At 33.9% G+C, this 13,176-nt stretch overlaps 1 protein-coding gene across 1 annotated transcript in view; it reads right to left on the reverse strand.

The window, feature by feature from the left end:
* Nucleotides 1-5,852: 5,852 nt before the first annotated feature.
* LOC125995117 (neutral ceramidase-like) overlaps nt 5,853-13,176 on the reverse strand; it is a 58,405-nt gene continuing 51,081 nt past the window's right edge. Inside the window, exons 18-21 of the mRNA XM_049764670.1 lie at nt 12,461-12,607; nt 9,703-9,762; nt 6,741-6,829; nt 5,853-6,104 (exon numbers count right to left, since the gene is read on the reverse strand). Coding sequence (XP_049620627.1) covers nt 5,915-6,104; nt 6,741-6,829; nt 9,703-9,762; nt 12,461-12,607 — 486 coding nt within the window. The 3' untranslated portion in view covers nt 5,853-5,914. The remainder of the gene's footprint in view (nt 6,105-6,740; nt 6,830-9,702; nt 9,763-12,460; nt 12,608-13,176) is intronic.

The raw sequence follows: 13,176 nt of genomic DNA on the forward strand, positions 1-13,176 counted from the left end.
CAATATGAAAAAGATTACTAAATTACTAACAAAATATTGATCAAATTGAAGACATAAGAAAATAAAAGTGTATCTCACGAATGTTTGTTGGAAAAACTACCAAGATTATAACTAATTTTTATTAGTAGTATTTAAATTATAATCTAATTTAAAAAATATATAAAAATCAACCTATTTTAAAAGGGCACAAGTATGTAAATAGTAATCAATATAAAAATATAATTTATACCTGTGATCTCAGAATTAAGAGATACTCAAAATAATACTATTGATATGCCACTTTCTAACAATTACTTTAGAAAAATAATAAATAGAAGTTTTAGTAAGATAAATATTATTCAATGTAAAGGAAATGTGAAATAATATGAAGCTGCAAAGAAAAATTTGATAATTTTTAGTTCCATATTCTTTGATCTCTAATGCAGTAATTTCATATCTAGGAATCAATCTCAAAGATACATTTGCAAAATGTGCATGGTTAATAGTAGCAAAATCTTGGACACAATCCTGTTTAAAACACTATGGCATATGTGAAGCTATAAAAATCACAAGAAAAAGATCTCTATGTAAAATGACATGGTTTCTAAGTACATTTTAAGTAAAATAAAGTACAAAGGAAAATTTTAATTGACTAGTTTATAAATAAAAAAGGAACAACCCTTACGCTGGTAATGGGTGATGTACATTCGATGACTGAAACCCAACTATGAACATTTATGTAACCATGGTGCTTAAATAACCAACTATGAACATTTTTGTAGCATGGTGCTTATATAAAGAAATTATTAAAGGAAAAAAAGGAACAATCCCAAACTTTTTTCTTTTGCTTTAACTTTTATTTAGGCACAGTGGTCTACAATACTATTGATCATAGAGTTTCAGATGTATGATATTCCAACTCCTTAGTACCATCGGCATCCATGTCCCTCCACCAATGTTATAAGGTCCCCCTCCGAACCTTTCGCCCCACCACTTGGAAAACCTTTTTTTATTGTTTTACCTATTTTAGTTTGAGTCACATGTGTTCAACAGAGTGGACACTTGTGGTTTTTGATCTACCTGACTCACTTGGCAAGATCCACATTATCCTGATAAGGAAATAAAACTTTAAGACTGACTGCTTTCTTTGACAGATAAGACCAACTTCCTGACTCATACCCAGAGGAGGCCTTTGAGTCCCAGAAACATGTTTCCCTGGCCTGAGTACCCTCTAGGAACTCTTTGCACGTTCACAGCTACACCCCAATTGTGGGGCCATTTATGTGCATCTTCTTCTTCTTCTACATAACAACACAGGCAAGAAGAGAATGGACTGATAGTCAAAATAACTGAATAGAAAAATCTTCCAGGGCCAGAGAGATAGCATGGAGCTAAGGCGTTTGCCTTTCATGCAGGAGGTCATTGGTTTGAATCCTGGCATCCCATATGGTCCCCCGTGCCTGCCAGGAGCAATTTCTGAGCCTGGAGCCAGGAATAACCCCTGAGCACTGCCGAGTGTGACCCAAAAACCACAAAAAAAAAAAAAAGAAAAAGAAAAATTTTCTAACGTAGAGTCCATCGGGCTCTCATTCATATTTGAAAGAGGGATAAAAATGTTCTCAAACAAATAAGAACTGAAGACATTTGCTGCATTGACATTAACTCAGAGACTAGTGTTTAATGGCCTCTTAGTTTTTCAGATCAGAGAGATATTTCAAAGAACCAATACACAATTTTTGCATGCAAGAGTCCTGAGTTTAACTCCCTGAACTCCCACAACCACTGGGTAGACACCAGAGAGGCATGACTTTCAATAAATATTTTTTTGGATATTTAAATGGATGGTTCTTTTTGTTGTTGCTTACTTTTAATTTTTAACTTTTTAAAGCTGAAAGTTTAAATGTATGCTACTTCTGATATGAGGGAAACAGTCAAACATAATTTATCTCCTATGTACAAAATAGACAATAGACAGCTACCAAAGAATTCTTGGGAAAAAGAACAAAATTAATGTTGCTGTAACCAAATTTTCAGATCTACCTAAGGTTTACAGGGTAGATCAACAATAGGGCACAAAACTAAAACTCACAATGGGTTGTATGTTCTTTACCATGAAAAAAAAATCAAAGGTCAGAACATGGGAAAAATACTATACAAATAGCATGATTTCTTTAACAAGCAAATGGCCTGTATAAAGAACTATGCATTGAGTAGGGCATTTGCCTTGCACTCTGCCTACCCAGTTTGATCCCTGCCATTCCATATGGATCTTAAAGGCTTCCAGGAGTAATTCCTGAGTGCAGACCCAGGAGTAACTCTGAGCACTGCAGAATATGGCACCAAAACAAAACAAACAAATATATTAAGAGCTACACTTAGCAATAAGTCAGTTAAAAAAATTTGTTTAACTTCAACTTAAATAAAGAAACCCTACAGTTAAACAAATAAAAAATGCCCCCCTTCCCCAACAGAAACCCAACTACAAATATGTTTGTAATCATGGTGTTTAAATAAAGATATTATTAAAAATGCATATGCTAAAGAAATATTACATATGTGTATATAGATACATATACATATATTTTTGGTTACATCTAGCAGTACTCCTGGCTATCTTTGTAGGAATCACTTCTGGTAGAGGACCATATACAGTGCCCAGAATTGAACCAGATTGGCTACATGGAATCCTAACCCTAATATTATCTCTCTTGACAACATACTAAGTGTCTAGAAAACATAATTCCATTCAACTCTATATCTACCCTCCATAAAATGTGAAAAAATATGGTAATATATACTTGCAATCATGCTGAAATGTTCATGATATTACTTGTGTGAAGGTCGCACAGGAAAGATGAAATCTACAGAAGACTGTAAGATTTTTCTTCAGGAATGTCATAGGCCTCAGTCTGAAGGAAATATCTTATTTGCCAAAACAATCCAGTAAAATTATGCTAACATTTGAAGTGTTATTTGAATAATCAAAGAAAAATTTGCGCCTTGAAAAAGAGATTTTTCTTTCAACAGTATTTATGGAATTATCATACTTATGAAAGCATTTCTTAAAATAGAAAATATTTCTCAAATTTCAATATGAAGTGAATAAACCATTAAGAAGAAAAATGCACTTGCATTTTTTTCTTATATATAATACCTTTCTATATTATAGAAAAGTATCTACCTTCTTTAATTGAAAACTACAAATACCATTATTTGAGATATAGTATAGGGATAAAGGTGTTTGCCATATAGATGGTGAACCCCAGTTCAATCCCTGACACTAAATATGACCACCATGAGTGATTTCTCAACAGAGAACCAAAAGGATGTAAGCCCTAAGCTTTATATTTTGGGGTTCCAAAACCCAATAATAATAAAAAATAAATAAATAACAAATAACAAATTATGAAAGTATATATTAATTTTTTAAACTTTGCCTCTACTAAGCACAAAGATATATTTTATACTAACATTTCCTTAATTTGCTGCAGAATATATATTTATATAATAAATTGGAAAGAAAATGCTTCTATTGAATAAGAACTAAGAGTAAACATTCATAATTATAATCTGTCCTGATTCTGTCTTATAGATATATAGTAGATATTAACAGCCTTATACATAACCACAAACGATCAATTCTCAAAATTAAATAATGTCGATCCTCCATAAATTTTAGAACTGCTTCCTCCCTGATTTGTTTTGTATGGCATGTAAATTAGTTTAAGAATTCATTGCAGTCTTTGACAGGAATAGATGACTCTCATATGCAGCAATGATAGATATGAAATCAATTGTATCAAATAAGCATATTATTCAGACTATAGGACAGACGTAATTACTATGCCTCCTCATCTGGTTGGCACCCAACAATCTTCTTTGGCAGGTGCCTAAAGGAGAATAAATTGATCTATTGGTTGCCAGTGTTTTTGTTTCATAGGACCATCATAACAAAACATCCACAAACCGGCTGAAACCGTGGTAATTTATTTTCTCATCAGTTCTGGAAAGAAAAATTAGAAGTCTAAGACTGAAGTGTAGGCAAGGCTGATTTGTGCTGGAGACTGTGAGGGAGAATAAGTTCATGTCTCCCTCCCTTGGTTTGTGTAGTTTATTAGCAATCTTTGGCATCCTTACCTGGTCAATGTATTGGCCTTCAGATTCATATTGTATTCTCCTTGCATGCACTTCTTTACATGACAATCTTTTTTCAAAATATTTGTCATATTGGATTAAGGGCATGCTGTAATAAGATTTGCAGTAGGATCTCATTCATCTTATTAAAGATAGTTCCAAAGACTTTATTTCCAAATAAGGTGACATTTTGGTGTTGGAGAGGTAGGACAGTGGGTAGAACACTTTCCTTGCACACACCTGACTAGGTTTGATTGCCAGCACTACAAATGGAACCTCAGGCCCCAGCAGGAGTGATCTCTGAGCAGGAGTGTTCCCTGAGCAGAACCAGATAAACCAAATTTTATGTTGCATCCTGGAAGTTCCAAATTAATTTGAATAATTTCAAATGCAATTTGAAATTTTATATCAGATATATATGTCACAGATGAATAGTCACAAAACCATAAAACAATTTTCAAAATACCTTTGTCAAATTATCTAGTGCCTCTCTCCTCCAAATTAAAATGCTCAACAAACATGTTATAAAAATGTGACTTAATAATGATTGAATTTTAAATGCCTTACCAGAATTAATACATTAATTGAATAGTTCCTCTTATAAAATGGTAAACTTTTGAAATCCATACTTTCATCACAAATTTCTCACTAATTACTATACTAGCCTGAGACTAAAGCCTTAAGTATTCTAGGATTCAATAGGTCCTTGATAAAATGAGTGAATGATACCATAATTGAATGAAATTTTTTTGAATATTCTTTTTGAAGACTTTCTCCAAAACTAGTTATATTTCCATTTTTCTATCTACTATCTTTGTCATTTGGTGGTGAATGTAATTTGTGAAAATAGCTAAAACTGACTCGATCAAATATTGGAAATTAAAAACATAATTCAGGGGCCGGGAAGGTGGCGCTAGAGGTAAGGTATCTGCCTTGCAAGCCCTAGCATAGGACGGACCGCGGTTCGATCCCCCAGCGTCCCATATGGTCCCCCCAAGCCAGGGGCGACTTCTGAGCACATAGCCAGGAGTAACCCCTGAGCATCGTACGGGTGTGGCCCCCTCCCAAAAGAAACATAATTTAATGGGATAAGGGCACTTAGGGTAATACAAGGCATGGCTAAAATGCTACACACCTACCTTCTTCATAATAGGCTCTGAAAGGAACTCCAGAAATGATTGGGGCATTCACAATTCAGATTAATATCAACTCCAGATTGACAGATTTAAAAAAATTATGCTCAAATATTGACCATTAGCATGCTTATTTTCTCTAATTGGTCTTAAACATTCCTGGTCAATATTTTTAAGTAATACTTGATTTTTTAAGCAATACTTTTTCAATGTAGCAATAGGGAAAGGTTGTGTAGACTCGAGCTAATCTTAAAGCTACAAAATTTCATTTTTTTCACCTGTAGTTGTAGTCAAGCAAGATAAATTTTCAAACTTTCCCAGTCTAATGAATAAATTAGTTGAACATTGTTCACACATTTTCAGCAACTCTTACTAACATTTCAGAGATTTCACATTAAGGGGAAACTATTCCATTGAGCATCATAAGGCTCTGAATCTCAAAATAAAGAGCTGATAAGACAACAAAATGGGACACATGTATACCTCATGCACATGTGCACACACATGCGAGCACACACACACACACACACACACACACCTGTTCCATTAGCAGTAAATACTCTGTTCCCATACAGGGACAATTATAAGACTTAACATTTACATTCACATAAAATCGATTACATAAATTAAATATTGGATAGCTAGTCTTCAAATGATTGTCCAGATCTTCACCATGTAGACACAACTTCAAAATTGGGAGAAGAGCCTTCAAAAGGGAAGAATGTGGGCTTGAAAAGTCCCTGTTTTCGAGAGTGTCCAAAGTATCTTATTCTGTACGTCCCAGGCTGGGTAGCTTCTGAAATATGCCATTGTATGATCGCATCACTATGGCCTGTGAGTCCCTTGCGCCAATAGAAACTGTTGATAGAAAACAAATGAACAAATCCAATTTTATTCTTTAAAATGCTGCAGAGAGGACCAGAGTGATAGGATAGCAGGTAAGGTGCTTACCTTGCACATGACCCTAAAGGGTTTGATCTCCCATATCTCATATCATCCCCCCTATGTCCTGCTAGAAATTATCCCTGAGCACAGAGCCAGGAGTAAGTTCTGAGCTCTAGGAGTGACCTCTAGGGGTGACCCAGAAACAGAAAAACAATTGTGCAAAGCATATTGACGATAGACTGAACACTTTCCCAGAAAGACAGTAAGCCATCTCAACAACTTTATCCAGAACCCCTTTCAATCAATTCACAAGGACAGCCAGCAATATGACAATGTCTGTGAACATGGGAATAAAAAAAAAAACTAACATGCTTATATGATTGGATGTTATGCCCTCATTAGTATTTACTCTTACAGAAGCTATAATTATAATATTTCACAGAAAACAGAAATGAATAAAAATCTAACATAACTAAATATGGTGAGAAGGCCCTTTTGGAGTTTAATATCATTAGTATGCATTGAACTTGTCTTCCCATTTTTATTCCCTATATGACTAGCCAACTATTGCTAAGGCTTAAAAGATAAATGTTCAATAGATATGCTCACCGAGTATCCCAGGAGGCATCATTATGCACTATTTTCCAGGTTGCTGAAGTGTTCTCATATTTCTCCACAGTGAGGAAGGTATCATAGGTCTGAAATGCAATTAACATAATTGATCAGATACTACTGCATAATGGCAGAATTTGTCTGCAAATATTCTCTTCTTCAATCTTTCCTTAATAAATTACTTCTGTAAAAGTGAATTAAAATTTCACCCAAAATCCTAGGTGTTCGTCTAACAATAATGTAATATCTTTAAAATAGCTATTAAAAACAAGAACTTTCATTTTTAGAAAATGTTGAACAAGCACAGTTGTAGAGATGATGACAAATTTTTAAAAGCAAGACAAAAAGAGGTGGAATAAGGGGGCAAAGGGTAGAGGTATAGGATGCATATTGGGAACAGGGGTGGAGGGAGGTCAACACTGGTGGTGGGAATGGCCCTAATTCACTGTCACTATGTATCTTAAATATAAATGTGAAAGATTTGTAATTCATATTGGTCACAATAAAAATTATTTTGAAAAACAGTGGAGGGGGCCCGGAGAGATAGCACAGCGGCGTTTGCCTTGCAAGCAGCCAATCCAAGACCAAAGGTGGTTGGTTCGAATCCCGGTGTCCCATATGGTCCCCCGTGCCTGCCGGGAGCTATTTCTGAGCAGACAGCTAGGAGCAACCCCTGAGCACCGCCAGGTGTGGCCCAAACTTCCCCCCCAAAAAAAAGAAAAAGAAAAAGAAAAATAGTGGAGGGTCCAGAGCGGTGGTGTAAGCTGTAAGGCATCTGCCTTGCCCACACTAGCCTAGGACGGACCTTGGTTTGATCCCCGCATCCCATATGGTTCCCAAAGTCAAAAAAAAAGTGGAATAAAATTTGATCTTTTTAAAAGCTAAATAAAACTTTTTCATTGCTTATTTATTGATATATTCCAAGTTAACTCAAGATTTAGGAGAAAAAACAATAAAAGTTTTTGATCTTTTCCATCTCTAGTAAAATGAGTTATTAATAATGAACTTCCCCAAGTAAAAGAATTAAGAAGAATGCATAAATCTTCTTTGTTTTGTATGCTAAAGAAACCCTTATATTTTGACATAATGATTTCTAGACAACATATCAGAATATATGTTTTACTTTCCTGTTAGAAAATAGATATATATGCGTAAGTTGTTTTAAACCAAGAATTCAACTTAAAATAAATAAGATATTTGAATAGTGTAATAGATTTAAAGGTACAAAAGCTAGGCTGGAGAGATAGTACAGCAGGTAAGGTTGCTTTACACAAGGCTAACTACACAGGCTCCTTATACAAGGCCAACTATACTTATGTCCCCATAGTGTATAAGGACCCTTTAGCCACACCAGGCGTGACCTCTGAATGCAATGAGAAATAAGTCCTGAGTACCAAAGGGTATATATACACTACCCCCTCAAATTGGGGTGGGGGAGGGTTTAAAATAAAGGGACCTACATCTCTAATTTTCTTTAAAAATATTTAGACTGTGTGTGGCCTTTGAAGGCAAGATTTGAATCTAATTTTTATTAATAGTATTTTACAGCTGTCATTTACAGTTGAATTAATTAGATTCATGTGATAATGTATATATAGCACATGACCTCATAAAGGCAAATATTAGGCAGTGATAAATAGTAATGATGATGACATTATTACTAATAGCAAGAGTATTGAAAATTGCTTAATGTTCCAGAGAAATAATTCTCATCAGAGGGTTTTAAGAATTTTTTCTTCTGCTTTTCCATGATAACAATGATGATAGTATAGTGTTTCTCCATCCTAAAGATATTAAATGACAATTCATTCTGCTGCTTTTCCCTAACTGTTTGATATCATCAGAAAAACGTATTCTAAACATAAATTCTCTGGCTTAGCTTCACTGACTAGAGAATTTCAAACAGGTGCATGTTTATATCCAATAAAACATTTCCCCTGTGTCATATTTGACAATATCATATTGCTACAATTGTTATCACTCAAAAATGATATTTTAATGAGCAGAAATTGGAGTGATAATTTAGAAGAAAAGTAGCTTGAAAATTGAAAAATTTATATAGCAATTGAAAAAAGCAACTCACCAATTGACTCAACTCAGCACAACTGACTCCATATTGCAAGAAAAGATGTTTGACCTTGGAAATCACTTTTATATGCCCACTCTTATTTTCCTATATATCTGTTTATGGTTTAATTTTTCACTGCCAGAATGTGTCCAGTCATGACTTATATAGCCATATCAACATTCTAATAAATTTACAGATGAGTAAAATTGTTTATTTTTATAACGTTTCACATGCATATATTTTAAAATCTACAATATTCATAGATGTGATCAAAATAAAAAGTTCTGAAATTATATGCTCATAACAAACTATGAACAGTAAATACCTGTACTTGTTTTTGGAAAGGGTTACTTTCACAATGCTATTTGGTTCACTTTTAAATCAGTTATGCACTGGACATGTAATTCTTGTGGTATTTCTCAAAATTAGTAAATAAAGACCCTACTAGTCCCAGTAGTGATAAATAAGAAAATGGCCAATGCAAAGGAAAGGAAAGAACCTAGACAGAGTATCTACTATGTTCATTGTAATTTCACAACTGAGGAGATAGTACTGCCAGAAGAAGAAAGAGTCAAAGACACACTTGATTTTTTGGTTCCTTCATTATTTTCCAAATGTAATAAGGTTTCACAATTTTAAAACATAATGGAATTGGTGTCACATTTACATCCACTCAAAAGACAATTCAATTCTTTATTATTGTGTTGTATATACTCCTAGGTTAAATATTACCTGAATATCATTTTTTCAGACTATACCATATTAACTTGCCCTATGCAAATTTTTCCATTAACTTAAAATAAGGTAAATAGCAAATTGGAAAAAGTTACCCTTATGTAGTAGGCTTAGAGGAAAATCTTTAAAAGTTTATGAAAATTTATTAAAGATTACCCGGTTTTCTGCTGAATTCTTTGGGTTGGCACCTACAAAGCTAACTTCAACAACTTCTCCCTGAAATTAAAAATTTATTTAATGAGCTACAATGAATCATTTCTATACTCATATTTGGTCCATTGTTTATTAAACATGTAAGGAAGGATCTTAAATGTATCCCTATGTACATATAATGAAATATTAAATTAACCAAATGAGTCATCTTCTAAGAATGGTACATAACAGTCCTTCAACATGATCATAGAAAATTAAAGCCCTTAAATTATCCAGAATTTTTGGCCAATAAATGTATACTTGCCTGATTCAGAAAAACATAAATATAGAAATATAGTCCATACTATAAAGTATATGTTTAACTGGCTTTTTTTAGCTATTTAATATTTCTCTTACTACCCACACAAAAGAAATGAAGCACAAAAAAATATATATATATATAGGGGCCAGTGAGGTGGTGCTAGAGGTAAGGTGTCTCTGCCTTGCAAGCGCTAGCCAAGGAAGGACCGTAGTTCGATCCCCCAGCGTTCCATATGGTTCCCCCAAGTGAGGGGCAATTTCTGAGCGCTTAGCCAGGAGTAACCCCTGAGCATCAAATGGGTGTGGCTGGAAAAAAACAAAAATAAGGAAAGAAATGAAGCAAATCAAATTTTAAAATTTTCCACACATAAATCATACTTGTATATAGAATATATTATAATATATAATATAATTATATATAATATATAATGTCCAAATTTAAAAAATGTTAAACAGAGTGTGCTTATTTTTCCACCTGGAACAACTTTTAAAAATTAAAATATATTGGGAGACCAGAGTGATAGCACAGCACAGCAGTAGGGTATTTGCCTTGCACGCAACCAAACCCAGACGAACCTGGGTTCGATTCCCAGCATGCCATATGGTTTCCTATGCCTGCCAGGAGTAATTTCTGAGCTCAGACCCCTGAGCACCGTCTTATGTGCCCTCCAAAACAACTAAATATATTTGTATTATATAACCATATTATATGATGTTTGTAAAGATAATTGACACCAGACAATAAAAATTATCCTTAACCTGAAAGTGATCCTTGAGAGATAGAAAACAAAATTTCCATTGGTGTTGTGTCTTAATGGAAACATGAGATTCTATTTGCATCCCTGGCACTTCTGTATAGTATCTCAAGTACCAGCAGGAGTAATTCCTGAGTCAGAGTCAGAAGTAATCCCTGACCATCATGGGTATGACACAAAATAATTCAAAAGCAGCATGAGAGAAGTGAATCCTTACTTATAGGGAAACAAGCTAAGATTAACAGTTAATATCTAGCTCATTGAAGATTGAAGGACTGTAGATGACAAACTAACTTCTAAAAGTGATAAAAGAAATTTCTTAACCAGGTTAGAGAGATAGTAAATGGGTAGGAAGTTTGCCATGGATACAATCTACCCAAGTTTGATCCCTGGCACAATATATAGTGGATGGAGCCTAACAGTAGTATTCCCTTACTGTGTAGAGCCAAGAATAAACCCTGAGAAGATTTGGGTGTGATCCCAAGACAAAAAATAATTAATCTCACCACAAAGAGTGATGAGTTTAGTTAGAGAAATAACTACATTGCGAACTATCCTAACAATGAGAATATATGAGGGAAATAGAAAGCCTGTCTAGAGTACAGGTGAGGGCGGGGTGGGGAGGAGGGATATTTGGGACATTGGTGGTGGGAATGTAGCACTGGTGACTGGGGGGGGGTGTCCTCTTATATGACTGAAACACAACCATAATCATTTTTGTAACCAAGGTGTTTAAATAAAAAATATTATTTAAAAAGAAAAGAAAAAAGAAATCGCTCCTGGCTTGGGTAACCAAGAAAAAAAAAAAAACTGGACATTGAGCTCCCATGTGATCCAGCTATACAACTCTTAGAGATATGCCCTAAAAACACAAAAACACAATACAAAAAAATGCCTTCTGCACACCTCTATTCATTGCTGCACTATTTACAATAGCCAGAATCTGGAAACAACCAAGATGCCCTTCAAAAGATGGATGGCTAAAGAAACTGTATTACATATACACAATAGAATACTATGCAGCCATCTGGAGATATAGTGAGTGAGGGAAATAGAATGCCTGTCTCAAAGACAAGCAGGGGGTGGGGGAGGTTGGAGATAGGGGCATTGGTGTCTGGAAGGTTACACGGGTGAAAGGGGATATTCTTTTTTTTTTTAATAACTGAAATCCAGTTGCAAACATGTTTGCAATCATGGTGCTTAAATAAAGACATTATTTAAAAAATTAAAAAAATAAAAAAAGAAATTTCTCAACCAATTATATAAAAAAAGCTCATGCCCAAAGATAATAGAAACAATAAAACTAAAACTATCCATAGAAACTTCTAATCTATATAACTCCAAATACTTGTTAGAATAAAAAAATTGTAGATTAAGACTAATAAAAATTGTAGCAAAAATAATTCTGCTACCTTTCTATATGTTTTTGCTACTTTTGATATAAGAGACTTTTCTGAGCTTTATGATCACTGTTTATAAAAAAGGAATAACTGAATTTTAGAAATTTATTTTACATGGATAATGCCTAGATAAAACATTTTTCCCATCTCAAGTTTGAGATCTTCTTGCAGAGAGATAATTGTTAAAATTATCAGTGCTACCAGCTGTTCTATGACATGATTAGAGGCAGGGAGCGACATTAAACAGAATTCTCCATTCTCCCACACAGAATCTGAATGATTCCAGGATCTCTTTGTGAATCTTACCACTTTATACTGAGGTTGCGTTGAGTTCAGAACATCCCCAAAATTTTTGCCAGTCGGTGTGTTGTCATTAATATTAGGAATTAATGAGCTTATCAGTTGCTTGAAAAATGGAGGCTCTGGACCACTGCTCAGGTCAGCTACAGTGTCCTAAAACAGAGAACATCTATGTAAAAAAACACAGTATATAGTTAAAAACATTTTCCCAAACCCTCACAGCAAAAATGATTTTTATTAAACACACACACACACACACACACACACACACACACCACTTAAAACTTTAGCAAAATGTCAGGTGAACTTTGCTAAACTAATGCCTAAATAACTACAATTTAATCTTTCATTTTTCTTTTTATGACTGAAACCCAACTACAATCATGTTTGTAATCATGGTTCTTAAATAAAGATATTTAAAAAAAAAAAAGAAAAAAGAAAAAAAAATTTTAGTCACAGTATTTTTGGTCATTGCCCTACACAAAGCACACTACACAGATTCAGTTTCTAGAAAATCCAATTTTGACTTTGTAACTTTGGAAAAGGATAAACATACTATAGACACATTTATATTATAATATGAATATAATATATATGCATGAATATAAAATGAATATTAAAATGAATACAATCTATAATATGATGTAACTGCTCTTTCAATTTTTAAAACTGCTAAGCTCTCTTAAGTACAAAGCTTTTTACTAGATTCTTCTCTAAGTTAA

This window comes from Suncus etruscus, chromosome 17 (assembly GCF_024139225.1).
Source record: "Suncus etruscus isolate mSunEtr1 chromosome 17, mSunEtr1.pri.cur, whole genome shotgun sequence".
NCBI classification, from domain to species: Eukaryota; Metazoa; Chordata; class Mammalia; order Eulipotyphla; family Soricidae; genus Suncus; species Suncus etruscus.